Source organism: Heliangelus exortis, chromosome 21, assembly GCF_036169615.1.
Source record: "Heliangelus exortis chromosome 21, bHelExo1.hap1, whole genome shotgun sequence".
In the NCBI taxonomy this organism is placed as follows: Eukaryota; Metazoa; Chordata; class Aves; order Apodiformes; family Trochilidae; genus Heliangelus; species Heliangelus exortis.
In genome coordinates, this window is record NC_092442.1 from 921270 (window position 1) to 948648 (window position 27379).

General features: G+C 54.9%; 1 protein-coding gene across 2 annotated transcripts in view; it reads right to left on the reverse strand.

Annotated features, from left to right (window-relative positions):
- The window catches only part of HIP1 (huntingtin interacting protein 1), a 47384-nt gene that overhangs the window by 19157 nt on the left and 848 nt on the right, over window positions 1-27379 (reverse strand). The window contains exon 1 of one of the 2 annotated variants that reach the window (XM_071765270.1): window positions 6461-6711. The exons of the other annotated variant lie outside the window; for it this stretch is intronic. Within the exon in view, the coding sequence (XP_071621371.1) occupies window positions 6461-6478 (18 nt within the window). The 5' untranslated portion in view covers window positions 6479-6711. Of the gene's footprint in view, window positions 1-6460; window positions 6712-27379 lie in introns of those variants that run through there. 2 annotated transcript variants of the gene reach the window in all.

Sequence of the window (27379 nt, forward strand, 5' to 3'; positions counted from 1 at the left end):
GAGCACTTTGCTGGCACCTGCTCTGTGAGGATCCCGCTGCTGAGGGCCAGCACTCAGTTCAGCACTGCCAGAAGCAGCTAATTACTGATACAACCCAATTAAAGGAGCAGGATGAACCCCAGCACCTCCCTCTCTGCAATCTCTTTGGCACCCACCCTGCTCAGTCACTCCCGTGGCCCCACTACAGCTTCACTGTGACTCCCCCTGATGATTTGGAGCAGAGTGGGGCCCACAGGCACCCCATGTACAGCTGGGCATGACCCAAACCCCCAGGGAGTCCCTTTGCCATCTCTGCATCTGCCAGCCATGGGGGGGACGGGGTGCTGGAGGGCTGAGACAGCTCCTGATCTCACCTACCACTGCCTAGAGCCAAGCACCCCCTCAGCCCAAAAACCAGCAGTTGGGTTCTGATGTCCCAGTATGACCCAGTTCCGCTGCTTGCTGAGGCCATGCTGGCTGCTCTCGAGCAGGACATGGATCTGCTGGGAACAGCTCTGCAGCCACACCAAGACCCTGCTTAGGGGTGACCAGAGAGATGACCAGTACAGACCATGGATATGGCCAGGAAGATCTGCAGGAATATCAGGAGGCTCATTTTGGGGTGGTAGGGGATGTGGATAGCTGGCTCCAAGGCACAAGCATCTCAACACAGACCAGACCCTGCATCTTAGCTTGGAGAGCTGAAAGAAAGATGAGCAGTGGAGACACCTGAGCCCATTCCTTCCTGAAGGCCTGGACGGAGCTGAGCAGATTCCCAAGGAGGACCGAGGGTAGGAGCCACCTCTGCAGCTCTGCCCAGCCCTGTGGCTGCAGCCCTTTCTTATTTACAAAAACCATAAAATAAAATTTAGCATCAAAAAACTCCCAACAAAATTCTCAGCGAGGTGACAAACAAAACTCTCAGCCAGTGGTGGCAGCCTGGAGGGTGATGTCCATGCTCCAACCACCCTGGGTGACACACACCATAGATACAGCTCCAACTTGTCCACAGCCAAAATCCCAGCCTACAGACGGCCAGGAACAGAGTTCAAACACATCCTGCCCTGGAATGGGGGTTCTGGACCAACAGGAAGATGCCAAGAAAAGCTGGAGGTGGTGAGGGGAATAGAGAGGTGGAGAGGTGGAGGTGGGATGGGGGCACCATGGGGGCACAGGGCTGCTCCCTCATCCTTGACAGACTGGATAGGGGGCCTGGGGAGGGCAGTGGTGCTGGGGCTTTCACATTCCTAGGAAGGCTGGAAACTGAGCTCCCAGTTTAATAATTGTTTCCTGGTGGCTTTTCCTGGTAAAGCAAGGACAAGTTTTTCCAACCAAAGAGGCTCCCAGTGACACTCCAGAGTAGGGAGATGTGATGATGGGATGGCAGGGGGGCTGGCAGCCCCTGGCCTCCTCCTCCTGTTTGAAGCACATGTGATATCTGTGGGTGGTAAAAGGGTTTTCTGAGGAAAAGCTGGATCCTGGCTTTCTGCCCTTGCTGGTGCTGGGGCAGCCTCCTCTGCACCCTGGGAGGGCAGGGCAGGGTGCCCATCCTGGGAGCCCCTTGGACTTGGAGGTGCCCAAAGTGCCACCCCAGTGGCCCTGGCAGTGTCCACATGAACCAGAGGAGAGCTGGGCAGCAGCAAGGGACCTGCAGGTGCAAGTGTCACCTCTGAGGGACCAGCGGGGTCGGGGAGGGCAGCAGTGGCTGCAAGACTGGGGCAGCAATGAGGGAAATTTGGGGCTGCCTTGAAAAGAAGGCTCAGGCCTCAGCCAGAGGCAGGGTCTGTCATCCCAACCCATAGGCACCACCTCCCAGCACCATTTGGCACCTGCAACTGATGCTGTTTTCACTTTGGTTAATGAAGAGTTTCTACACCACATGAGCTGTTTGTGATTGGCAGCACCACCACTGCCCTGGCTCTGGTTCCTGCCTGATGGAGGGATGTAAGCCTCTGGTTCCTGTCCCCATGCCTCTGAGCAGCTGCAAGTACCAGGAATGCTGGAAGCCCTGGGAAAGCTGTAAGCACTAGAGTGGTACACGGAAACCCCACAGCTCAGAGCAGGGAGAGTCTCAGGGGGTTTAGGGAAGATAATACAGGTCAGATAATACAGACCAGGGATGATCCAACCTTATATCTCTGCCCAGAGCAGTGGGATCTGCCCCAGCAACTTCTCATCCTTTCTCCAGCACCCAGAGGGGACCCTGAGTCTTTTCCTGTGCTTGGATTTGCCACCACAGCACTGTCCAGGGGGAATTTTGTGCTGTTCCTGTGGGACTCCAGGAATTCTGCTGGCTGGGAGTGCTGCCAGCTCTTGGGGTGAGCTGGTCCCTACCCCACCAGACCCCTACAACTCTCAACCCTCACAGGAAGATTCCATAGCAGAACGGAGCCATGGGCAGCTCTGCACCAGGGGCACCCCCAAACCATGGTTTGTGACAATCTCCTCTCCAGGCACACACCCAGAGGAGGCCAAAAATGCACAGAGGGACCTGGGACAGTGACAGAGTCTTTATGAGTCTCGAGAAACACCTCTCTCATCCACATGCACATAAACCCACCCTCCTCCCATGCCAGACCTCCCCAAATTCCACTCTTGGTCTCCTCTGAACAGCAAATCTCCCATCCAGCAGGGAAGAGCCAGAGCCGCACGGCACCTTCCCGCTTTTCTCCTTCCATTTCCAAAAGGAAATCAGTGTTGATTAAAGAATCCAGAGCTATTGCAAATTATTCCGAGAAACTGAGTAAGTCACGGTGCAAATCCTCTTAGTAATGCTCCTTAATTTCTTCTTAATTCCTTTCTATAAATGGAGCCCAGGGTCGGTCCGTACCTCCAGAAAACCACGCGCAACCAAGCCCTGCAGTCACAGGGCCCCGGGGAAGCAGGCAGGAGACCTGACTACAACAAGTCTGGAGAAAAAAAAATATCCATCAGCTTAATTAAAATGCAAATCCCAGGGCAGCAAAGCTTCACTCCAGTCTCGGAGGTGTGCAGGACCCAGGGGTGTGGGGCAGCTTCTCAGAGGGCACACATCTCTCTGGAACCATCGCTCACCAGCAGCTAAAAGCAAATTGCAGGGGCTCAGGAAAGGTTTTTTCTGTCAAAAATCCCAAAGCAAAGCTGGCTGGGTGACGCCAGGCTGTCCGATGTCCCGCTGAAGACATTAAAAATACCCTCCCATTGCTTCATCCAGGCTATTTGGCTTGATCTGCTGCCAGATCCATGAGTTTGGAAAAGCATGCACTCCTCTCCCGGTTACGTGCCAGAGCTGCTCCTGGGATGGAGCCTTTGACCAGGGCTGCCTGAGCATCTCCCTGACGGTGCTGCCACTCTTCTCAGCTCCAGCTCCCATCAGACGAGAAATAATCCCCCAGATGATACAAGTCTCAGATTTTCCTTTGCTTGGGCCACTGGAAAAAACACATTTTCCCCAAAGCAGTTTTGCCGTCTGGTGTTGGAGATCCCAGTACCTCACTGGTCTGCTCCGGTGGCAGTGGCTTGAGATGCCAATGCCACCAGCTTGGATGTCAGCAGGAGAAGGAGGGAGAAGGGGACCAAGGTGTGCCAGAGACAGCCTGGAATCCCAAGGGATACCAGCATAGGAGCCTCAGAGGGTGTTTGGGGTCCCCTGCTGCCCCATGGCACATGGGTTGCCCAAACAGAAACACCAGGAAGGTGGCCACAGGCTCCATGAACCACACTGGAAGCCGACAGCATCGCTGTGAAGCTCTTCTTGGGAATGACCTACCTTGGCATTGTTGTTTCTGGGTCTGCTCTTCAAAGGTTGGGAGGATGGTGAAATGCTTGCTCTACACTTTCAGCACTCTCTGGTGTACAGCAAACCCTGAGATGGTGTTTCCCAGGGAGAAGCCACTTTAAGTCAGGCCAGGAAGGGATGATGGTTCAGAGGTCTTCACCCCAGAGGGAAACACGAGAGCATGACAGCTGCCATCCTACTCCCTCCAAGGCCTTTGCCTGCATCACCATGGCACAAAGATGAGAATAAATGAAGGACACACATTTGGAGTCTATCTGAACAGATCACCTGACTACTCCCAGACTCTCCTGAGTGCACCAAAGCAGAGGCTGGGATCCAGAGCATGATGTATACCTGAGCTCCACGTACAAACACCTAACCCACAGCTCCTCCTCGACTTGCCAGAGCTTCCAGCAAACAGTGAGTTCAACACCATCACCAGAGCTGGGGCAGGATGAGGCAGCACAATCTGATTGTTCCTTCATCTTTGAGGCAAGAAAAGGTCAAGAATGAAGACAACCACTTAACCAACTTGTGGTGGGTTGCAAGGGCTCCAGGGAGATATCCAGTGGCAGGAGGGGAAAGCCAGGCTGGTCACCAGCAGCTGGAAGGGTTTGGGTTTGGTTCCACCAGTGCCAGAGATGAGACCTGGCTACATTGACCGCATCACTGCCTTCCATTGGGAGGAAGACCCAACACCCAGAGCTGGACCACAGGGTTTCTCCAGTGCCATAAGCAATTTACACACATTATTACTTGGACATAGGGATTTTTAAATCCAGTTTTAATATGCAGTTTTCTAACATATGGATAAACCTTTGAGGACAAGAAGACTGAGTTTGGGGAGAAGAGTTGGCAAGAAGGAAGGCCACAGTAGAAGACAAAGCTCACCAACAACCATAGAAGTTGACAGCTCCCTTTGAAGGCTCCTGCTGAAATAACATCAAAAGAGAAGTCAATGAAGGCTGCAGAAGAGCTTGGGGAGAGCTTTGGTCTCCTCCAGCCCTGAAATGGTTTTCAGGCCCTGGCCCATGCTGCCCAGGACAGGGGTTGAGTCCCCATCCCTGGAAGGGTTTCAAAGCTGTGGAGATGCTGAGGTCCCCAGCCGTGGTGCTGAGTGACACAGTTTAATGGTGGCCTTGGCTGTGCTGGGTTAACAGTTGGACCTGAATGATGTTAAAGGTCTTTTCCAACCAAAACAATCAGATAATTCTATGGAGCACCAGCATGGACCATGGTTCCCACTGCCAGGAACTTCCAACCCACTGCTACCAGAGAGCCAGGGCACAACCAGACCCCAGCACGGGGTGGCTGGATCAGAGGAGAAGCAAAAAAGCAAGAGGCTCCTCAGAACCCCTGCACCCCTCTAGAGCTGCTCCCATGGAAACCAGGAGTTACTCTCCTCACTTAATTACTGCTACAGGATGCCCAGCTGGCCATGGCTGGGGCTGCTCTGCTAGTCAGGCTTTTCACTGTAAGTGGGGATTTTCTGTGAAGATAATCTCCTCCAGCAGTGATGATGTCTGTCTGGGAAGGGAGGATGGCTGTATTTTCCAGGGTCAGTGGTTCTGGGAGGTCTTCCATTGCCTTTAAGGATTCCGGAAACATTCCCAATTGTCCCAGTCAGAGTCTTCTGCTTCCCAGCAAACAGAAACTTTTGGGCAGTTTTTGGAACAGAAGGAAATAAAGGAGCAAGGCTGGAGGATATGGGGAGCAGACAGCAGGAGCTCATCTCTGGATGTGCACTGTGTGTCCAGCTGCTATCCCAGGACTCACCTTCCTTGGGAAGTTCTACCCCGTCAGGAAGGTCCGGGCTGCACCTTGCCCTGGCAGGATGTTCCCAAATTCTGTGGCTCCAAGGATGGGGAGCCCAGGGCTGCCTTGGCAGTGTTGGGAGGTATCCCCCTGTGTGATGCCTCCAGCCAAGCAGCAGCTCAGTGCATGGAATGGGACCGGGTCCGGATCCTGCCCTGGAGCCAGGACCATACCCAGGGGACCTTTGTGTCCCTAACCCAGCTCTGCCAGAGCACCCTGAACACCAGAATCCCTGTTCCCCGGTAAGCATCGCAGGGGATGAACATTCCTCCCTGCAGAAACAGACCTTGGAAAAACCCTTTTCACCACAAACTCGTTTCTAACCCGAATGCCCCGGTGAATCGCTGCCCCCGGGGGCAGCACCACACGTGGGAACAGAGGTATGCGGGGACACGCGGGGAAGTGGGGACACAGGTATTTGGGGACACGGGGACACGCCCATTTGTGTCACCACCCGCCGAGCCGGGGGACGGGGTGAAACTGATGGTGAGAGCAACCCCCGGGCCGGGCTGCTGCAGCACCGGGAGACGGCCGTGAAGATGGGGACCAGGCCCCCCCGACCCCCGGAGGGGGTTGCCCGGCGACCGCTGCCACCTCGTCCCTCGTCCCCCGTTCTCCCTGACCCTCCGCCGGCAGCCACCGGCACCGGGGGGCGCGAACTTCCCCGGGAAGGAGTTTCGGTGGATGCAAAACCGTATTGCGGGACTGAACCTGGATGCTGGGGGGGCGGAGGCTTCCGGGGGTGTTCCGGGGGGATCCTCGGTAAGGTGCGGGGATCCCGGGGGGTTATATGGCGGGGTTCTGGAGGGGTGCCTGACGAGGGTTCCGGGGGGGTGATCTCGGGGGCGTATCCCGGGGGGGTCCTGGAGGGAGCCCCCGGGGGTCCAGGTACCGCGGCCGCGCACTTACCACCTTGCCCAGCTCCATGGCGGGGTCCGGCCCCGCGGCCGCCGGCGCTGGAAGGTTCTGCCGGGCGGCGCCGGCGGCGGCGGCAGAGGGGGGGGGGCGGGGGGGCGGGCGGGAGGGGGACGCGAACCCGCACGGGCGCGCTCCCGCGAGGGGCGGCACAGAGGAGCCGGGGGCGGGGGGGGGGGTGCAGCGCTCCGCCGGGATAACAAAGGAGCCCGGGGGGGCGGGGGTGGCACCGCCCCCGATGAACCGCTCCCCCCCCCTCCCAGTGCCGCCGCGGCACCGCCCCCAGCCCGCGGGGGGGGTCGGCAGCGGGGGCGGAGCGGAGCGGATGGGGCGGAGCGGATGGGGCGGGGGGCTCCGTTCCGCTCCTGCGGCCGCGGTGCTCGGAATCTCTGCCCCACTGCCCCATCCCCTGCCCCATCCCCTGCCCCATCCCCATCCCCATCCTCTGCTCCGTCCCCTGCCCTATCCCCTGCCCCACCGCCTGACCCCCTCTGCTCCATCCCCTGTCCCATCCCCTGCCCCATCCCCTGCCCAATCCCATGCCCCATCCGCTGCCCCATTCCCTGCCCCATCCCATTGCCCGGGGGGGGTTGGGGGGCAGACTCCCCAGCTCTGCCTGCTGACCTGCACACGGTTCCCCCGGCCATCCGAGTTCCAACAGCAAAAGCAATTAAACGGGGCAGGGGTAAAGGAGCTCCTCGCCCTCAGACCCCCCCCTGCCCCCCACCTTGCCCGCACGCCGGGAGGGGCGAACCCCCAGGCGGGGGGATCCCCGCTTTGCCCCCGCTCCTCCCAGCGCTGGGGGGGCACTTCAGCGTCTGCTGAAGGGGGACACGAACAATTCTCCTACCGGTCTGCGAATCCCTAAAAACAACCCCTGAGCAGGGAGGAGGAGAAGAAGCGTCACGGCTGCCCCTCGGCTGCAGGGGGAGAAGCTTCACAGCCCTAAAAAGCCTGGGGGGTTTTATCCTCCGGGGGTGCTAGCCCGGCCCTGGATCCCTACATAGGACCCGATGACCCCGGGACCGCTGTGGTCCACTCAGTGCTCACCACTGACCCTGGGATGGATCTTACTGAGATCATGGGATCCCACATCCCTGCGGGACTCCTGGTGGTTAGGATGTGCCCCCCTGCACCCTGCCAGCACCCATCTCTGCACCCACCCCCCAGTTAACTACAGCCCCTGGGGGGACAGCGTTGAGAGCCAAGCCCCAGGCTGGGTGTTCCTCAGGTGGCAGCTGAAGCCTCTGCTGTGATCCCTGGGACAGATGGACAGACAGACAGACAGACAGACAGACAGATGTGCTGCCCTGCACGCACAACTCCTCTGTTGTTTTTTTCCTTCTTCTTTTTTTTTTTTTTTTTTTTTTTTTTTTTTCCTGGACAAAATATGTTTTGCTGGGCCAGATGGTTTCCAGAATCAGCCAAATTCCTCCAGGAGTGGAGCGTGGTCCCTGCTCTGAGCTTGGGGCCACAGGAGCAGACCCCAGTTGTGGATCCTTGTCCCCAGCATGGATACCTGACCCTCTGGAGGGGATCTGCCCCTATCACAAAAGTAATGAAGGACGACAGCCCCTGCCACACGTGCTAGGAAGGCAGAGCTATGGGGGGGGGGGGCACAGCACTGAGCCTGGCATCCCTGGGACAGGGCACCCCAGCCCCAAAAGTGGAGGAGACCGACCTAGAACTGAGCACCCTGGCTGGGAAGGGGCAGTGGGGTTTGTGCCCACCCCACAGCCAAGCCCTTCAGAGATTCTCAGCTGTGATTCTGGCACGGAAAGTGAGATCCTGGGTCCCAACTGTGTGGCCCAGTCCCCAGTCTGGTGGTGTCCCTGGATTAATGGGATACTGGAATTAATTAACTCACCCTTAGCTGGGTTTAGCATTGGTTTGAACCTGCCACTGCAAGTGCTGCTGCCTTGCTTTTCTCAGGATATCCTATGAATGCCATCCCCTCTTCCCAGAGCATCCCTCCCCTCTGGAGGAGACAAGAAGCCCCCAGAGGTCCCAGAGGCCCCAGCCCTGCAATTAGTGTTTGGCCATCAGATTTTCATTTGTCATTTGCATGAAGAAACCTTAAGGCAGGTATGCAAAAAGCACACCCTGCAAGGCAAGGTGACTTTTCCTATGATGCCACCTGCATGGGAAATAGATAAATGTTGTAAACTCCTGTGCAGGATCCATGCTTCAGCTGCATTTACTGGTGACACCCTGTAAATACCACCAAAATGCATGTGCTGCCACGCCAAGCTGCCCACCTCCCACCACCAGGCTCTGAGCTCCCAACATCCCTCCTTAATCCCACAGATTGAGTCAACTCATCATCATCAACCTTGTTTTTCAAATTCAAGCTTTTACACCAACCAGCTCATCCCTGACCCAAACATCTTTCCTGGTGCCAAAGCCAGGTCTGAGAGAAGATGGTTCTGGCTGTTGTTGATGCTGTGTCCTGTGGATGCCACTGAGCCTGAGTGTCTGGTGTGTCACAGCCCTGGTCACTGCGTGGTTCCCTGCAGATGAGCCACTCCAGGCTGGAAGATCCCAAATTTAGGGGTCCACTGGGAAGCACTCAGGAAAAGGCAGAGAGGACCAGGACCACTGGCTTCACAGCAAGGAGGGTCCTCATCTAGAGAGCAAAGGTAAGAGCCAGGGCAGCTCTAGAAGAAAACCTGAAAATTAATTTAAAGAAAATTTTGGGAGGGACCCTGGAGCAAAGGGAAACTCAGATTCTCTGGGGAGAAGCACAGCTGTGCTCAACATGCAGAGAGCACCGAGCAGGCACAGAGCTCAGGAAGGATCAGTGTGACCCGAGGAGACAAATCCCACCAGGAGACAAATCCCACCAGAGCAGGGGTGCAGCAGGGCACAAGGAGATTCTTTCTTGCTTTTCCCAGGGGAGTTCCCTGCTCTGGTTCCCTGCATCACCACACAGAAATGCCAGTGCCAGCACAAAGAGATGCCCCTGCCCCACATATTGCTCCTGGGCTGTTCCCAGGGGCTCTGTGAGGATGCCCAGGCTCTGACCTGCTGCTCTGTGCAGCTGCACAACCATCAGCTCTGCTCCCAGTTTCCTCAAACTGGAATTGTACTGAACTCCCTTGCACAAATCCAGCCAGGGCTGTGCAATAGGTGAACTTAGGGCCCTGGTTTAGGGTGGCCTTGGCAGTGCTTGGTTAATGGTTGGACTTGATGATCTTAAAGGTCAACCAGAGGTCATCGTTTTCCAACCATAATGATTCTTTGACTCTGTAATTTGCTCTAAATCTCAGTGCCACTGTGGCACCCCAGTTCCACACCCTCCATCCCAGGCTCCTGCATGGCACCCCAGCCCTTGGGTTTGAGCTTACAGAGGACCAGCCCTGGCAAGCCTCTCCAGAGCAGATCCCCGTGGGATGGGGGGAATTCCCCTGTGGACAAAGGCAGAGTGGGATGCTGTGGCTGCAGCTGACAAACCCCAGAGCACCAAAGGTGCTGCCCCCACCCACCCCTCCAGCCCAGGAGGAGGAAGGGGCATTTCCCAGCAGGGAATAGGGAAGGCAAAACAGCAGCTGCTTCCCTGGGGAACCAGGGGGTAGGCAGCCCCTTGCTCCTCCCTGCTCTCTGGGTTCCTTCATCAGGCTCCCAGGTGACTCCAAGAGGTGGAGAGCTCCCTCCTCTCTCCCCCTGGCTCTGTTTAACCCCCTCCAGTGCTTCACCCCGAGACCCCTTACACCACCCTAGGAACAGCCCCTGTCCTCCCACAGCCCTGCTGTTCTCCCGGGAGCTGCCAGGATGGGGTGTGTATGCCAGGGATGTACAGACCAGAACACGATGGATGAAGATGAGAGGTTCAGCATCTTCCCTGAGCCCAACAGAGTCTCCACAAACAGCTTTTAAACTGTTTTGGCAATGGACTCCCACTGAAACGAAGGGAATTAGAGCTAAAACATCTTGGCAAATATGCCCTTTTGTCAATACAGCAGCTTGAGAAGATCTGTTGAGTAATGACCCAGAAGGCATTCTCTCTACCTCTGTTTGAGCAAACCTCTGCCTGAGCTGGTGCTCTGGAGCAGGATGGAGCTGGAAGCCCAGGCCCCTCTGCTCCCTGCAGCATTTACATCTCTCTCCAAGGTCTGCTTCATCCCCCACCTTCCTACTGTTCATTTTACCAGGTCTAAAAATACTCTGAAGCTTTAAAACCCTCTTCCCCTGCAGCCACCTCCCTCCTGGATGACTAATAATATCTCTTGCTCCCTCTTGATCTCTGCCCAAGTCTTCCCTGAGGGAAGGAACCGAATTGGTTGCTCTCAAACCACCCCTTGGATTCACAATCTCTTAAATTCATTCTCCTCAGGGAATGCCTTTTTTTTTCCAGCTGTCTCAGTGTAGGAGCAGTTTAAAGCCCCTCCCCAGAGCAGCTCTCCTTAGATCAAGATATACTTAGTCCTGTCCCACAGCTTAACTGAGCAAGATGCTGCTGGAGCATCTTCCCAGTATGGGATTTCCAGGATCCCAGGGTTTTCAGAGCTCCAGGTATAAAGCAGAATAGGAGGATCGTTGGCAAAACCACTTAGAAAATTATTTATTTTCCATTTTTCAGTTTTCAACCCTTTTCAGCATCTCTCCAGATCTGGAGCACTCTATAGCTCATTCAGCTGAGTTTAGTTTCTGGAGCTGACTGAGCATCACTGGCTATACAAGGAGGTTTTTTTTTCAGGAGAGGGAAGCAAATGCCAGGCACTGGGGAGTATTTGTGACAGGGTGACTGAGAAGGAGCACTGCCCCCACCACCCCTCTTCATGGCAATGGCTTTTTTCCCACTGATCTGGGAGGCTGGAGCATCCCAACACTGAGCACTGATCCCTGTGCTGCTCCACATCCTTCCAAAGTGGAGCTGGGACCTGCCCCAGGCACCCTCCCCAGCATTGCACCCCGGGTTATTTGGGGCACAGGGATGGAGCAGCTGCCCTGGCAGCAGCTGAAGGTGCCTTGAGTTCCTCCAGACCCAGACACTGAGCCAAACACCCTGGGGCTGATACCACCCCACCCCACAGTTTTCACAAGGGATCCAGCAACCAACAGCCTTCAGAAAACCCTCACAAAAAATCCTCCAGACCATCCCAGTTTGGAGAACCAGCTGCTTTCCAGTAACAGACCTGCACTGGCCCAGGAGGTGGCTTTACAGGGTGCTTGGGTGCTTCTGAAAATCCCCCTGGCCAACTAATACCCAAATACCTTTGTAAATCTTGATTTAGGGAAAATATCCCCTCCAGAGTGGTGCTTAAAAAAGATCAAGGCCATTTTCAAATCCCTGTAATGCCACAATTTCCTGGGCATGTGAAACTGAGAGGAAAAAGCAGCTCAGGCTGAAGCGGGCGCAGGTCCAGGGCTGGGCTCAGCACCAAAGCAGAGCAGGGGGAGGGGGTTATTTCAGGGGGTACTGAGCTCCCCCAGCTCCACACCAGGTGGGACCAGCAAGGAGATTGCTGCCCTTCCCCATCACCCCAGCAGAAGGGACCCGAAGGGCTCGGGGGGCATCACCTCCCTGCTGGGCTGGGGAAAATCGGTGGGGATGCCATCCCCAGGGCATGGAGCCTGCTCCATCATCCCTCCTGCCTTCCCAGGAAGCTGCTTTGTTGTGTTGTCAATATACAGATTTTCTTTAAAAAAAAAACAACAACAAAAATAAACCAGCCAGGGTTAGTGCTGCCGTTATTGATTGTTTGTTATTTTTAGCTCCTTGTTCAATCTTCAACCCTTGGTGTTACGGGAACTGCACCAGACTCACAAACACCACTCAAAAAGCATCTGGGGGGAGCAGGAGCTCAGCCACCAGCTCAGCAAAACCAACAGGATTAAAAATCTGAGAGGGAAATAGACTGACAGAACAAACCCCCTGACAGGAGTCAGGACAGGACCCTCCCTGCTTGCTGGTTCAGCCTCCTGATGGCTCTGGAGAAGGGAGGGATCCTCTCATCCAAACCTGGAGCAGAAGAAAGTCCTGGCACAGAGGGCAGGAAACCAGAGAAAGGATGACACTGAGCTGAGTGGGAAGGGGTGGCATCCAGGGGGACCTGGCCAGGATGGAGCTTGTTCCCCTCTGGTCTCAAGGATCCACTGGTCCTTGAGAAGTTCTTAAAATTCAGCCAGGCCAAGTGCAACGTCCTGCACCAGGGTCAGCATGGACTGGGGGATGGAGGGATGGAGGGATGGAGGGATGGATGGATGGATGGATGGATGGATGGGGAGCACCCTGTGGATAAGGCCTGTGTGTGTGATAATGGGACATCAGGTGTCACTGTGGGCTGGCAGCCCAGAAAGCCAAGTGTCTCCTGGGCTGCCCCCCAGCAGCGTGGCCAGCAGGCCAAGGGAGGGGATGCTCCCCCTCTGCTCCACTCTCCTCACCCCCCCTGGGGCACTGCCCCCAGCTCAGGGGTCCCCAGCACACACAGGGACCTGGTAGAGAGGTGCAGAGGAGGCACCAAAATGGTTTCAGGGCTGGGACACCAGGGCTGCTCTGGAGAAAGGCTGAGAGAGTTGGGGTTGTGCAGCCTGGAGGAGAGAAGGCTCCTGGGACACCTTCCTGTGGCTGCTCAGCACTTACAGAGGGAGAGAGACTTTTGAGCAGTGCCTGCAGTGACAGGAGTGACAGTGAGTCTCTGACCTCAGTCTCTGGGTCTGTGGAGATGACCTGAGGGTTGCAGCATTTCTGTGGTGCAGCCAGGCTGAGAGAGTTGGGGGTGTTCAGCCTGGAGAAGAAAAGGCTCCAGGAAGACCTTAGAGCACCTTCCAGTGCCTGAAGGGGCTCCAGGAAAGCTGGGGAGGGACTTGGGACAAGGGCCTGGAGGGATGGGATGAGGGGGAAGGGTTTCATACCAAAAGAGGGAAGATTCTGATGAGAGATTAGGAAGAAATTTTTTTGTGTGAGGGTGCTGAGCCCCTGTCCCAGGTTTCCCAGAGAAGCTGTGGCTGCCCCATCCCTGGCAGTGTTGAAGGTTGGATGGGGCTTGGAGCACCCTGGGCTGTGGGAGGGGTCCCTGACCATGGCAGGGATTGGGACTGGATGAGCTTTAAGGTCCCTTCTAACTCAAATGACTCTGAGTCAATGATCAAGAGATGGACAGGGAAGGCAACAGCCAAAGCCCCAAAGAACACCCTTCAGTAGCCATGTAAGTGAATGGTGGCAGTGGGATGGAATCCTGCATGCTTAGCCTCAGTTGCTTTGTAGATGACCACTTGCTTCCACCACTTCCAGGTCACCTGGGAACCCTTCTCTACTGCAGCTGAGGCTCCCTCTTCCATCACCCACACAGCACCCCATGCAGTTAAGTCACTTCCTTCTTGTAACGCCTAATGCCAACACCACTGAGAGAAATGAAACACCCAGAAGAAGGAAACAAGGTTAGAAAAGGTCACAACCTCAGCACAGAGCCCTCAGCACTCTGCTTGATGCTCCCGTGTTGCCTCCTCACTGCCAGCACCCACAGCTCCTCTGCATCCTGCCTGAATCCCCCACACCTCTCCCCACTGGTGGCAACATCCACCTCCCTCTCCAGCCCTCTGCTTTCTCCTCCACACTGCTCCACTTGGCAGCCCCCAGGTGTCAGGGTCAGTACAGCTGATGGTTCTGATGATGGCCAATAAAACACAGGTCCCACCAATTTCTGTTGGAGGCCCTGAAGTTCTGCCCTGGAGGCTTCGTGTCTGGGGAGCTGGTGCCTGAGGGGCCGGGGATGAGGTGATGTCAAAATACACTCAGCATCTTTCTCTGTCTCCCAAAGAGCACAGTCTTCTGCCTCTGGTAGTTTCCAAACCTCAGGTGACCTTTGAATTACTCCATCAGAGGAATAATTTTAACCATCTGCTTTCACTTGTCCCTTGAACCGAAGCTCTCTGACCCAGTGGCAATGCCCTGTGCACAATGCTTCAGCTGAGTGCCCAGCTGGAACCTGCTCACACCTTCTCCTGAGCTTCATTTCCAGGCAAACCCCAAAGCTGGGTGAGAAGGGGGGGGGGATGCTCTTGCAGCTTTGCAGTGCCTGAGCAAACCTCAGCACCCACCAGAGGCCCTAAATGGCAACAGCTTCAGCACATCCCCACAGGAAATGAGGAACAAAGTGGCCTGAAATGAAACCACCCGACACAGCAGGTTGGGCAATGTCACAGCAAATGTCATCAGTGGGCTGGGAGCTGCCAGAGCCCTGCCAGACCCTGCCTGCTGCCTGCAAAGCAGAGAGGGGAGGCAGAGGCTGCAGCCAGCCCAGGGGCAGCAGGAAAAATGTGTGTAGGAAAGAGGGAGAGCCTGGGACAGTTTCCAGCTCCTGTTGAAGTGCTGTGGGGATGCTGGAGCAAAGCAGGTGATGCCAGCTCACAGCAAGGCTGCATCCTCCTCCAAGTGCTGCTGGAGTTTCTTCTGCTTTCTTTGGCTAAAAAAGCCACTTCCCACCTCAATCCCCACCCTGACCACTGAGACCTCAGTTTGCCTCCTCAGGCTGCTTCCCAGAAGAGATGTGGGTGCACACCCTGAGGCCTTCCAAAGGGGCAGGGGGCTTGTCCCCCTCCCAATAGACCAGTGGGATCCAGGTGCCCTGTTTTGGCCCGGGAGAAAAAAGGCAGAACAAGCAAACTCATTTACAAATTACAAAAACCCCACTGTAATTCCCTGTGATGTGGATTCACCACTCAGCACCTGCCTACATGCAGTGGGCAACAAGTGCCAGGACGATGCCCCATGGCTGAGCCCACTCCCCTCTCCCCCAGGAAGGAAACAGCTCACTCCTGGCAACTAAATCTCTGCTTCAGGGCAGGTTTGACCTTCAAAATTAATAAAAACAGGTTTAATAATGACACAGGACTTGGAGGTGTTGGTTGATCAGAAGCTCAACATGAGGCAGCAATGTGTGCTGGCAGCCCAGAAACCCCCAGAAACCCCCCTGTCCTGGGTTGCATCCCCAGCAGGGGAGGGAGGGGATTGTCCCCCTCTGCTCTGCTCTGCTCTGGGGAGACCCCCTGGTAAAGCTGGGTCCAGCTCTGGGGTCCCCAACACCAGAAGGACACGGAGCTGTTGGAGCCAGTCCAGAGAAGATGCTGGCTTAGGACTGGAGCAGCTCTGGAGCCAGGGGGAGGGAGTTGGGGGTGTTCAGGCTGGAGAAGAGAAACTGCAATGGGGAGACCTTAGAGCACCTTCCAGTGCCTGAAGGGGCTCCAGGAAAGCTGGGGAGGGACTTGGGACAAGGGCCTGGAGGGATGGGATGAGGGGGAAGGGTTTCCAGATGGAAGAGGGGAGATGGGGATGAGATGTGAGGGAGAAATTGTTTGTTGTGAGGGTGCTGAGCCCCTGTCCCAGGTTTCCCAGAGAAGCTGTGGCTGCCCCATCCCTGGCAGTGTTGAAGGTTGGATGGGGCTTGGAGCCCCCTGGGCTGGGGGAGGGATCCCTGACCATGGCAGGGGCTGGGACTGTATATTTAAGGTTCCTTCCAACCCAAACCTATTCTGTGTAATGCTATGATAGGCCCTAAGCTGGAAGCTGACAGAGGGCTGGCAGCACCCATGCAGGATGGGGCTCCATGTGCAGCCCCTGAGATCCCCGAGCACTGCAGGGATGAGCACCCAGTGACAGGGTGTCCATTCCCATGCAGGGGAGCAGGGGAGGGGCAGGGAAGGAACAGGGTCTGTTCTCTGCTGGGTCTATAACTGCAGAATATTCCAGTCCTGCTCGGGTACATCAGCTCTGTGCTCTGTGCAGCAGTGGGGGATGCTCCCCGGGCTGGACACCTCTCCTGGCTCTGCTGATGCTCTGCAGGTGATGTTCCAGGTGAGGATCTGGGCTGGCAGTGCCTGTCCCACTGCTGTTCTGCTGGGTTTTGGAAGCTCCCGAGGAGCCAGAGCTGGAATTCCCGTTGGAACACGGGGTGGAGCCCGAGGTGGAAAAACCCCGTCTATAAAGGAAACTCTGTCTTACGTGTTGTTCCTGCCTGTCTGACACTCACCACGGGGAGAGGCAGCCCTGATTCCGTGCAAAAGGCTGCAAAATCCCTTCCTGAAGTCTAAAAAACATTAAGTTTGTTCTGATTTTCCTTGTTCAAAAACAAATGCCGCTGGCTTCCTACCCAGCCCCAGAAGAAAGGGCTGCACTGTTCAGCCACCACACTGCCTGGAGAGGAACTGAGAGGGTAAATCCCAGCTCTGGGTGTGGAAAACCTGCCTGTGCCTCCTGGCTGGTCAGGGAATGTGGGTGAGAAACATCTGGACTGGCACAGAGAGCAAGAGGTGGCTCTTTGGGGAGAGGGAGTCAGGGATCTGCATCCTGGGGATGGCCCTCCCAGAGGTAAACAGGGGAAAGGCAGCCCCAGGATCTCTGTGTTGCTTCAGGAAATCTGAGGGTCTAAGCTGGGAAGGAAATCTCTGCTCTTGCAAGTAAATCACAGCACACAGAGCAGGCAGGATGCTGCCTGGCACAGGGTGAGCATCACTGCCAGGGACACCCACACAGCACTGAGCCAGGATGAGGATGATGATGATGATGATGATGATGATGATGATGGAGTCCCCATCATCCCTGGAGGGGTCTCAGAGCCCTGGAGATGTGGTGCTGAGGGACATAGGGTGGGGTTGGTTGCTGGGTTAGTGGTTGGACTTCTTAAAGGCCTTTCCCAACCAAACCCATTCCATGGTTCTATGAAATGGTGAGGTAGCAGCTCTGAGAGACAAAATGTGTGTTCCTGAACTGAGACACCTCTTCCCAAACCATCTCTCACCCCCCTTTGTGATACAGCACAGGAGCCCTGATCCTGCCTTCCCAGACACCAGAAGAAGAGCTCTGCCTGGTGCAGTGAAGCCCTGATGTTCTCCAAGCACTAAAAATCAAATTTCCTACCTAACCACACCCGATTCCATCCTTTTGCAGCAATTCAGCAGCTGTTGCAGACTTCCAGGCCACACCTGGGATAGAGGCCTGTGGTCCCTGCTGCCCATGGAGCATCCTCCTGCAAGGGACATGCTGTGCTGGGAGGGACGAGGGCTCCTGGGGGGGCTGGTGGGTGACAGCCAACTCCTGGGACACAGAAGCCACAGGGATCAGGCTCATACAGGTGCTCACCAGTCTCAGAGAAACCAGGGAACCAGCTGGAACTGGCATGACCAGCACATTGCAACCAAGCAGCAGGACTGGGAACACTGCTGGTGAGACTGCCAGGCTGCCATGACCACTGCATGACCCTTTCCTACCCTCGGGATGGGAAAGATGGAGCTATCTAGGATGGGAATCCAAAGCAGACAAGTGGCAGCAAGGACAAAACATTTCTCATGGGATGAAAACCCTGGGAAGCAGAGATGGCAGCCAGGGCACACCCCAAAAGGGTGGTGAATTATTGGGGGATTAATAGGGCAGCCTTGAGGTGATCCAGTTCATTGTCTGGTGGGACAGAGGGGCAGAGATGGGGCTGCCCAGGGAGCAGAGCCAAAGTCCTGGAAGATTTTACCAGGCTGAGAACTCTGGGGTTTCACCAAACTCTCCTCTCCTTTTTGCTCTGGTTTCTGCCCATCTGAGTGGCAGATGAGGCTCTGCTGCCCTCCCAGTGGGCAGAAACTACAGATCAGAGCTGCCTGAGCCCTTTGCTCACCACCTGGCAGCTTTAGCACACACCTGAGTGCTCATCCCCAGTCCCCCACCCCATATTCATTTCTGCAACTTTGGCTACCACTGCTGGCACACGGGGAGAACCAAAGGATGAAATCTGGGGGTTATGGGAAATAGAAGCAGGGGTGGGAGACCTAATTTCCTGGGAAAATCACCCCATGGCTGGTGTGAGGGCACTGGGAATATGGCAAAGGAGAGAGGAGACCCAATCCGAGTGGAAAAAATGCAGGCCATGGTTCCCAGCTCAGGGCTCGTGGCACTGGGACTCTTCAAACTTGGACATTTCAGCTGAAAAAATAATAAAGCTGGAATGTCTAAGCAGAGAGCAGCCCTATTTCTAGCTGCAGCTCCTCCCTGTGTGCTTGGCCTCCCAGATGACTCCCAAACCCAAGGCTTCTTTCTGAGCTATAAAAAGAGCTGGAGTGGGACTGCAAGTGTTGGGCAGACAAACCAGAGGAGAATGAGACCCAGAGCATCTCACCAGGGAGCAGTGAGGACAGGGGATGCTCTTGTTCAGGTCCTCAGCTGATGTCACCTTTTGAGGTGCCCAGCAGGAGGGCTGTGGGGCACAACAGGAACTCCTGGCTGGATCCCAACCACAAAAACATTGGGTGTGTCCTGTCCTGAGTCACTAAACCCCTCTCACCCCTCCTGCAGGGGGAGAGGGGGTGAAGGTCCAGGTCCATGAAGTGCTGGGTCCCTGGAGATGGGAGATGCTCCATGGCTGGGGAGGAGGCACAGCTACATCCCTGGGCATCTCTGGTGGGTACCCCAGGGAGCAGAACTGGGGCACAAAGCCCTTGCTGGGATCACTGGAATGAACAAGCCACACCAAAATGCAGTTCCTTGCTCCCTGGGCAGGCTGCTAATGGGGTTAAAAACCTCACCTGACACCTGCTCCACAAATCCCAGCAGGACAGTCTGGACCATACAAGGTTCAGGGAATGACCATAACATTCAGCAAGCTCAGCTACACCTACCTTTGCCCTCTCCAGACAAGGATTTGTCTGCACAGAAGCAGTCAGGCCATGTTGACTCTGTTGGAACATTTCATTCCCATTTGTGAAGTGCACAAAATGTTTCTGGGTAGGAAAACACAAGGTCTCCAGCAGGTCACAGACTGGGAAAGGCTCCAGCAGGAGTGATGACTTCTTCAATGACTTCATTGACTTACTCAGTGCAGAAGAAGTCATCTCTTCTGGGCAACCATTCCCAGTCTACAGGAACTTCACCAGTGCAGAAGAAGGAGAAGTTCTCTGCTGCTTTTCAGTACTGCTTTAAGACCTTGGTGTGTGACTTCTCCTGTGAGCAGTTCTGGGGTTGTGGAGCTGGAGTAGGTGGCTCACAGGGAGCAGCCTGGAGGCATCTGCAGCACACAGTAACTGAGGGACAACCATGATGCCCATGGAGCAGAAAGGGCTGTGGGACCAGCAGCAGTGGGACCAGCAGCAATGGGACCAGCAGCAATAGGACCAGCAGCAGTGGGACCAGCAGCAGTGGGACCAGCAGCAATAGGACCAGCAGCAGTGGGACCAGCAGGTTGGGGCCCTGCTGCCAAGTCCAGAAATGCTGAGCAGAGCTTGATTCAGTGGACTGCAGGTGTTGTATTTATTCCCCACCCTGGATAAACCTTCACCAGCAGCAGGTTGGGGACCTGAGGGCCACATCTCACTTGTGCAGATGATGCTCTTTGCAGCCATACCCAGAGCCCTCCCACAACAGAACCCTGGAGGAACACTGCCTGGTGGGAGCTGGACCTCAGGACCATCACTAGGTGGGTGAGATCTACTGCTGAGCTCTCAGCACTCAGACCATCACCTCTTCTGGTCTCTCAGGAGGAGGAGGGACAGTTCTGGGTGTCTCTGATGCTCTGGCACAAGCACCCTGCCAGCCTGTTTGTGCCTAGGACACCTGGTATTCTTGTTCACTTCCATGTGAACACAGGGACTGGAAAACACTTTCTCAGCCACCATCTGCTCATTAAAATAAAAAGTGATGCCATGCACTGGAGAGAGAGCACTGAGCTGCTCGTGTGGAATCAAAGAGACAAATGGGAACAATAAGCAGCAAGTCTCCAGCCCAGCCCTGGCAGGAGAAGTCTGTTCTCCCAAAGCTCCCTTTGTTTGCTGCAATTTGCCTCTTTTCTGCACAGCAAATATCTACAGTGCCCTCCTGGGAGGTCCCAGGGGAACCCCAGGGAACAGAAACACATTTGCCAACAGCTTTTAATGCAGCATTGGGGCAGGAGGACCAAAAGCCTTCCAGGGGAGGGCAGAGCCTTATGCTGTGTGAGGGGGAACCTGGGCTCTTCTTCCAAGGAACAAGTGATAGAACAAAAGGCATTGGTCTCACGTTGCTCTAGCAGAGGTTTAGGTTGGAGCTGGGGAAGAATTTCTCCCTGGAAAGGGTTGTCAGGGCCTGTCCCAGGCTGCCCAGGGCAGGGCTGGAGTCCCCATCATCCCTGGAGGGGTTTCAGAGCCCTGGAGATGTGGGGATGAGGGACATGGGGTGGGGGTGGCCTGGGCAGGGATGGGGGAAGGGTTGGACCTGATGAGCTGAAAGGGCTTTTCCAACTAAACCAGTTCTATTCTATTCTTTTAAACTGGGATTTATTGCAATCACATCAAGCTGGCTACCAGTCAGACTAGGTAAAAGTCACACGTAAATTTATGAAAGGCCTGGAATAAAGTAGAAACAACTTCAGCATGCACAGCAGAGTGGTGTTGGTTTGCTCAACAGCCAAGAAAAAGTCACCTGCCCCTCAAGATCCACATTTGGCAGCTCTGGGCAATTCAAGTCAACCTCACAACACAAGTTTTTTGACTGAGCTGAGTGAAGCTGAAGGAGCTCTGGAGCTCCCTGGTTTTGCAGTGTCACAGCTTTGCAGCACTGCTGCTTTTTGGGTTGGTGGGGACAGATAATGGAACGGTGCCCACCTGACTGAGCACCAAACCTGCATCTCCAGCCAAGGCAAGAAGGGACCTGCAAGTGAGCACCAAGCACCAGGGAAGGCAGAGGAAGGCACAGCTCATGGACAAGCCCAGCCCAAAGGCTGTGGTGGGGACTGGGAGGTTATGGAAGCATCTCATGGGCTGCAGCAGCCACAGGGAGAAGCCCATCCCATGGCACAACACCAACCATCAGGACTGGAGCAGCTCTGGAGCCAGGGGGAGAGAGTTGGGGGTGTTCAGGCTGGAGAAGAGAAGGATCCCATGGGGAGACCTTAGAGCACCTTCCAGTGCCTGAAGGGGCTCCAGGAAAGCTGGGGAGGGACTGGGGACAAGGGCCTGGAGGGATGGGATGAGGGGGAAGGGCTTTAAATTGGAAAACAGGAGATTGAGATGAGAGATCAGGAAGAAATTCTTTGTTGTGAGGGTGCTGAGCCCCTGTGCCAGGTTTCCCAGAGAAGCTGTGGCTGCCCCATCCCTGGCAGTGTTGAAGGTTGGATGGGGCTTGGAGCACCCTGGGCTGTGGGAGGGGTCCCTGGGCATGGCAGGGGGTGGGACTGGGTGATCTCTGAAGGTCCCTTCCAACCCCAAACACCCCATGAGGCAATGATAAAACACTGAATGTCTGGCTGTGCCTTTGAGCAGTGACTTCACCTCTCTCCTGGGGAACAGGGCTCCTTCTCCCTCCAGAACAGCACACAAAGTATAATTAGTCTGGCTGTGGGCTGGGACTCACACATCCGGGCTAAAATATCAGTGTGCTGCTGGTTTCTGCTGTCACCCGGGGAACAGTCTGTCCCCAGGAAGTTTTCTTATTTGGTGACTATGCAAAATAAATCAGCCAAGCTGGTGGCAGAGATTAGGGGCAGGATCCAGCCCTTCCTCCAGCCCCTTGCTGCTGCCTGACCCCCGACTGCTGGCCCCGTGTCCTGGCTGCCCCAACACCCCTGGGGGGAGAGTAGAGAAGGACCCAATCCCTTTGGGACAATGGGGTTTTAAGTCAATTCTCCACACTCCACACTGGTCCCCCAGGGCTGAGCCTTCTCTCCTGCCTGCACCAGGGTGTCCCTGGGACAGCCCTCACCACTCTCCCACCATTGCCTGCCATGTGGTGAGGTTGTTTTTTCTTAAACATAATTATCAATATTTTTAATTTCTAAACCTCATGTTCTTAATTTAAAAAAATATATATTTTTTAAAGTTAAAGCATCAGGTTTGTATAACAAGGCTGCAAAGATGTGGCAACCTCTGGCTTCAACCACTGCCCCTGTCCTCGCTTCTGTTGAGTTACAAACATTTTTCCAACTCAGAAACAAAGAGAAACACAAAGAAACACAGAGAAACACACATGCCCAAGGACCTGGGCATCTGTCCAGCTCGGTCCCTGCAAGTCCAGGACAGCAACAGTGACTGAGTTACAGAACTGGAGGGGGTGATGGGGCCCTGAGCTCAGGTGCCAGGATGGGTGATGCTCAGCCTGGCCCTGTGTCACATCCATGGGGGGTGCAATGGGCACCTCCTCCCCATCTTCAGTTTCTCAATCTTCAACCAAAACTGTCCCTCCTGAACCTTCATTCCATTCACTTTGGTCTGTCCAGAGGGTTTTTTTCCTGGAAGAGCACAAGTGGGACAAGCCAACCCCTCCTCATGACAGGCACCCCCTTCCCCCTGCCCTGTACCCCTGTACTTGGAGTTCAGGAGTCACTGGTGGTGCTGGTGGAGAGGATGAGGCTCAGCCCAGAGTGCTCTGAATGGGGACTTTGGTAAAACCAAACCCCTTGTCTGTCTGCTTCTCCCCAGCTGAGCAGGAGGATGGAGCTAAATGGCTGAATTCCAGAATACAAGGTTTTGGGGCAGCCACAGCTCCCAGACCTTGGCATCCCTGCCTTACTCCTCAGCCTCCAGTGTGACTTGGGGCAAAGTCCCCCCATTGTCACCTGGGGGTCCAAAGCCACCTGCAGCAGCCCATGAGACTTGGTGGCAGATGTTCCTCCCCTTTTAGCACCAAAATTATCCATCTCCTGAGGCTCAGCCACCTCAGTGCCCAAACCCGCATTAAAATCTTGAGTTATTTCTGCATATATTAAAAAAAACCAAAACCCAACCCCCTCCAGCCCAGACTGCACCAAAGAGAAAGTTATCCCTTACTGTAAGGAAATTCAAACTATTTTATATCCCTGGGGATGGAAATAAATTCCCAAGAGGGCCTTGCAGAGAGGAGCTGAGATGATTCATTCCTCGGCTGCTGGAGCTGTATTCAGCCCCGAGCACCCCTCATTCACACCACAGAGAGGAGAGAGGAGGCCACGGGGGGGTTCACACAGCACAAAGCACAGGAGCTCATTTTCCTGGAGATGAAAGAGCTGGGAATGAATCCCCTGTATCACCTCCTCCCCCAGGATGGGCTCAGCTGCCTTCAGCCCTCGCTCCCCGCAGCCAGGAGCTATTTTTTTCTTGTTCTTGCCAGTGTCAATATGTTTCTTTAAATATCTTTTCAGAGAGGCTATATATATATACAGCCCCACTCTGGTGCTTTGAAAGGAGCCTCATTTCCTGTGCAAGAACTGAAGTTCTTGGCAAAGCCACCGGTGGCTGCAGCATCCGAACCACAAAAATTGGTTTTTTTTACAGTAGTAAAATGGTATTTCCTCCACAACTGCAAGTCCTCCTTGGCTGGGCCTGCTCTGAAACTAACAGGGCTATTGTGGATGGGAGCTGTGGTGCTATATTGCCAATTATGTAAATGATGGGGGAAAGGGGTTAATTAAATTCCTGGGGCTGCAACAGTGGCAGGGCAGGACCAGGACAGGCACAGAGCTGCTTCCAACCTGCATGTGGCCATGAAAAAAATTCACACATCAAAAGGATGTACTAACCAAGACAGGGGGAGAGAAAAATAATAATAAAAAAGTCCCTTTCTGTTGACATCACTCTGGGCCTGATATGTTTTCTCCTTTTCCCACATGTCTCTGCACGCCTGAGCTTTGGGAGGGCTCCTCCTGCAGCAGGGCAGGGATCAGAGCAGCTCTCCAGCCCCTGGGTGCTGCCTCACAGATGCTCAGAACCTCAAAAACCTTTCTGAGGGGCCGTGGCATCAGCTGTGCTCAGCAGGCTGTGTCCCCATGGAATGTGCTGCATCTCCCCATGGGTTTGACACTCTGCACCATGCTGAGGATCTCCTATGACAGGAGCAGGGATGCAGACAGCTCAGCAGTCAGGGTCATGAGCCACACTTTGCTTCCCTTGCTGGTTCAGTAGCCACACAGAGTCCTGAGGACCCCGAGTGCAGATCTGTGGGTGGTGGCCATGGGGAACCCAAACAGCCCACGTGTCTCTTTGCTGCTTGGTGACTTTCTTGGAAAGAACTTAAGAGTCAAAGAAGATAACAAGCAAGCTTTTTAGATTTCTTGGAGCAATTTAAAACAAGAAATATCTGCTCCCAACCTCACTATCAGGACAGATTGTCCCTGGGATTGTCAGGTGGTCCCCCCAGGGACTTGATGGGCTGGTAACCTTGGTACCAGGCCCCTGGCCCAAAGCCCCAGAGGGACAAGCAGGAAACTTCTGTCCCCTCCACAGCCCCAGGCAGTGTCTCCACATGGATGTCTTCATCACTGGCACCCAGCACCACCTCCAGACTGGGCAGCCTGCTGGGCACGAAGGCTCATGGGGAAGGATGGCCAGGGGAGTGGAGCAACACCAGGGTGGAGGGAACTAGAGGACAGACACACTGCCATGGAGCCCAGAGGATAACCTGCAATCCTGACTTGCTGCTTTCCTTCCCCCCAGAACCCACAGGGGAAGGATGAAGGAGAGGAGCTCAGCACGTGTCCTGCTGAGACTACAGGAACCCTTCCCCCAGCTTTGCCCCTCTCTGGCATTCAGCTCCCCCAAAGAGGGGAGGGGACAGGGCAGGAGCAGCTGAGCAGAACCAGGCTGGGTCAGGAAGGAGACTTTCCACACCCCCAGCTTCCCAGGACCCAGCTGGTGCTTGAGGATCTCACATTCCCTCTCCATGACTCCGTGGTTCTGCCTGCACCAATGCCAACCAGTGCCTGGTCCTGCTGGGCACCTCTGGGAACTGCTGGGAACCCCTGGGAACTGCTGGGAACCCTGCTGGGACCCCCACAGCTGTCTGAAACCTGAGTGAAGCAGCAGCACAGCCTGGCACTGTCACCCTGGTGAGCATCCTCCATGTCCCACAGAAGTCCTGTGTCCTTCTGACTCCATTTTCACCCTCAAGACCTTGGCTCTCTCTGCCAAACCAGCCAAGCAAGTAAGCACAGAATGAAATTTGCTCCTTGGCATCACCTGTGCTGAGGAGAAAGGGTGGGAGACTCAAGGAGGGAAGATCTGAAGGAGGAGACCTCATCTCCTGCAGACCCCAAACACCAGGACACGTTCCCCAATAGAACTGGGAAAACTTGCAGGGATGTGAATGCCAGACACAGAAACCAGGTGAAATACAAATGTTTATGTAAACACATGGCAGAATTTTCACTTTTGGTGGGTTTTCTCCCCCTTTGGTCACCTTTGCTGTGCCCCAAGGTTTATTCTGCCCAAGCTGAGGCAAGGAGCAGCTGTGAATCACAGCCCAGTGAACCACAAGCAAAGGGAGAAAAGCATTGCAGCACCTACCCCTTCCACAGCAGTGATGCCTCCGGGATGGCTGAGCATCTGGGGGATACCAGAACTGCAGGATTTGGTGTCCCTGGTATTGCCCAACTTTCCATGAAAACGACCAGTGCTGACAGCAAGGGCAAGAGGGAGCCCTTGGCACGTGTCCTGCTCAGACAGCCCCATCCCTGGGGATCCTGCTGAGCAGTGAGGACAGTGCAGGGACACTGTGTTCCAGCATGTCCTCAGGTGTCTCACATTTGCATCACCAGGAAAACTGAGACACCTCACCATCCATGGGAAAAGAAAACCAGGAAATTTGGTCCCATTTGTCCCCAGGCCAACAGACAGACAGTGTCAGGGCAGAGTCCACGTGCCAGAGGATGACAGAACCACCCCACAGAATGGTTTGGGTTGGAAGAGACCTTAGAGATCATCTGGTTCCACCAGCCCTGCATAGGCAGAGACACCTTCCACAGACCAGGCTGTCCCCATGGGGATGCCCACCAGGAGAGCACCCACCACCCCCAGAGCTTCACAGCGTGCTCTCAGTTTTCCAATCTGAGTCTCAGACCACACAGATCAGGCAGAACCAAACCCAAGCAGGCATTGTTCAGGCTCACCAAAGGCCCATTTGGACCCACCCTCTGCCTGCTGAGGTTCTTTTAGAGCAGAAGAGTCTTGGTGGTGAGTGTGTGGCTGCCATGAGCCATGGAGCCCTGGAGATGAGGAGGGAATGGGCACATTCCACAAGGCAGAAACAGAGGCAGAATCTGCTTTTAAAAAGCCACTTAACAGATTAAACTTCTCTTATGAAAAAGTCACTTTCAAAAATGAAACAAACAAACCAACCCAACAAACCCCCAAATCCACAAAGTTTCTATTAAAAAACCTCAGAAAGCAGAAGTTTGACAAGAACTGTGGTTGACCAGCATGAGGAAGATCTGAGGGGGAGATGGAAAGTTCTCTAAACTGCAGAGAAAGAGAATTATGAAATTTTAAAAAAGGGGAAAAAAAAAAAAAGGAGTAAGAAAGGAAATTGTAGGAGTAAGAAAAGGAGTAAGAAACCTAAATACATGGAAGAATGAAAAGCTGGGCAGGCCCTAAACACACACGCTGTGTCATTTCCCTGCAAACTGGACAAGGAAGATTAAACACAGTCTGTATGGATGTGGTGTGAGGGCTCGGGATGCTGCAGGTGAGGGCTCAGCCTGCTCTGGGTCTGCCCTTCCCCCTGGGGATGCCCAGGGATCCCACCAGGTCCTTTTCTGACCCAGGGGATCTGGCAGGTGAGTGCACACACAAACCAGTCCCAGTTCCACCTGCAGTGCTATAAATAATTGAATTTTGAGGTAACTTGAGCAGGGCAGGTAAGAAGACTCCCTGTGCATAATCTCACATCCAAACTTAAATCCTGAGGTTTGTCTTTCTGAAAAAAACCCAAACAAACCCTCAGAGCTGACCCTTGGTCTTTACTTCTGTCCTCCCTGTGCTGCTCCCACACGGTGCAGGGTCCCAGCCAGACCCAGGCCCTGTGTCCCCCCTTTAATGCTCCTGAAGCTGCTGTGCCACCCCCAGCCCTCTCCTCCCCCACTGTCCCATCTTCTCCCATGGGCTCAGGCTGGCACCGCTTCACCTGGGCTTCCCATCGCTTGGGATAAGGAGTCCCCAGCTCCTCCCGCTGCCATCACATCCCTGCCCTCCCTCCCTGGACTCATCCAGGCGCCTCCC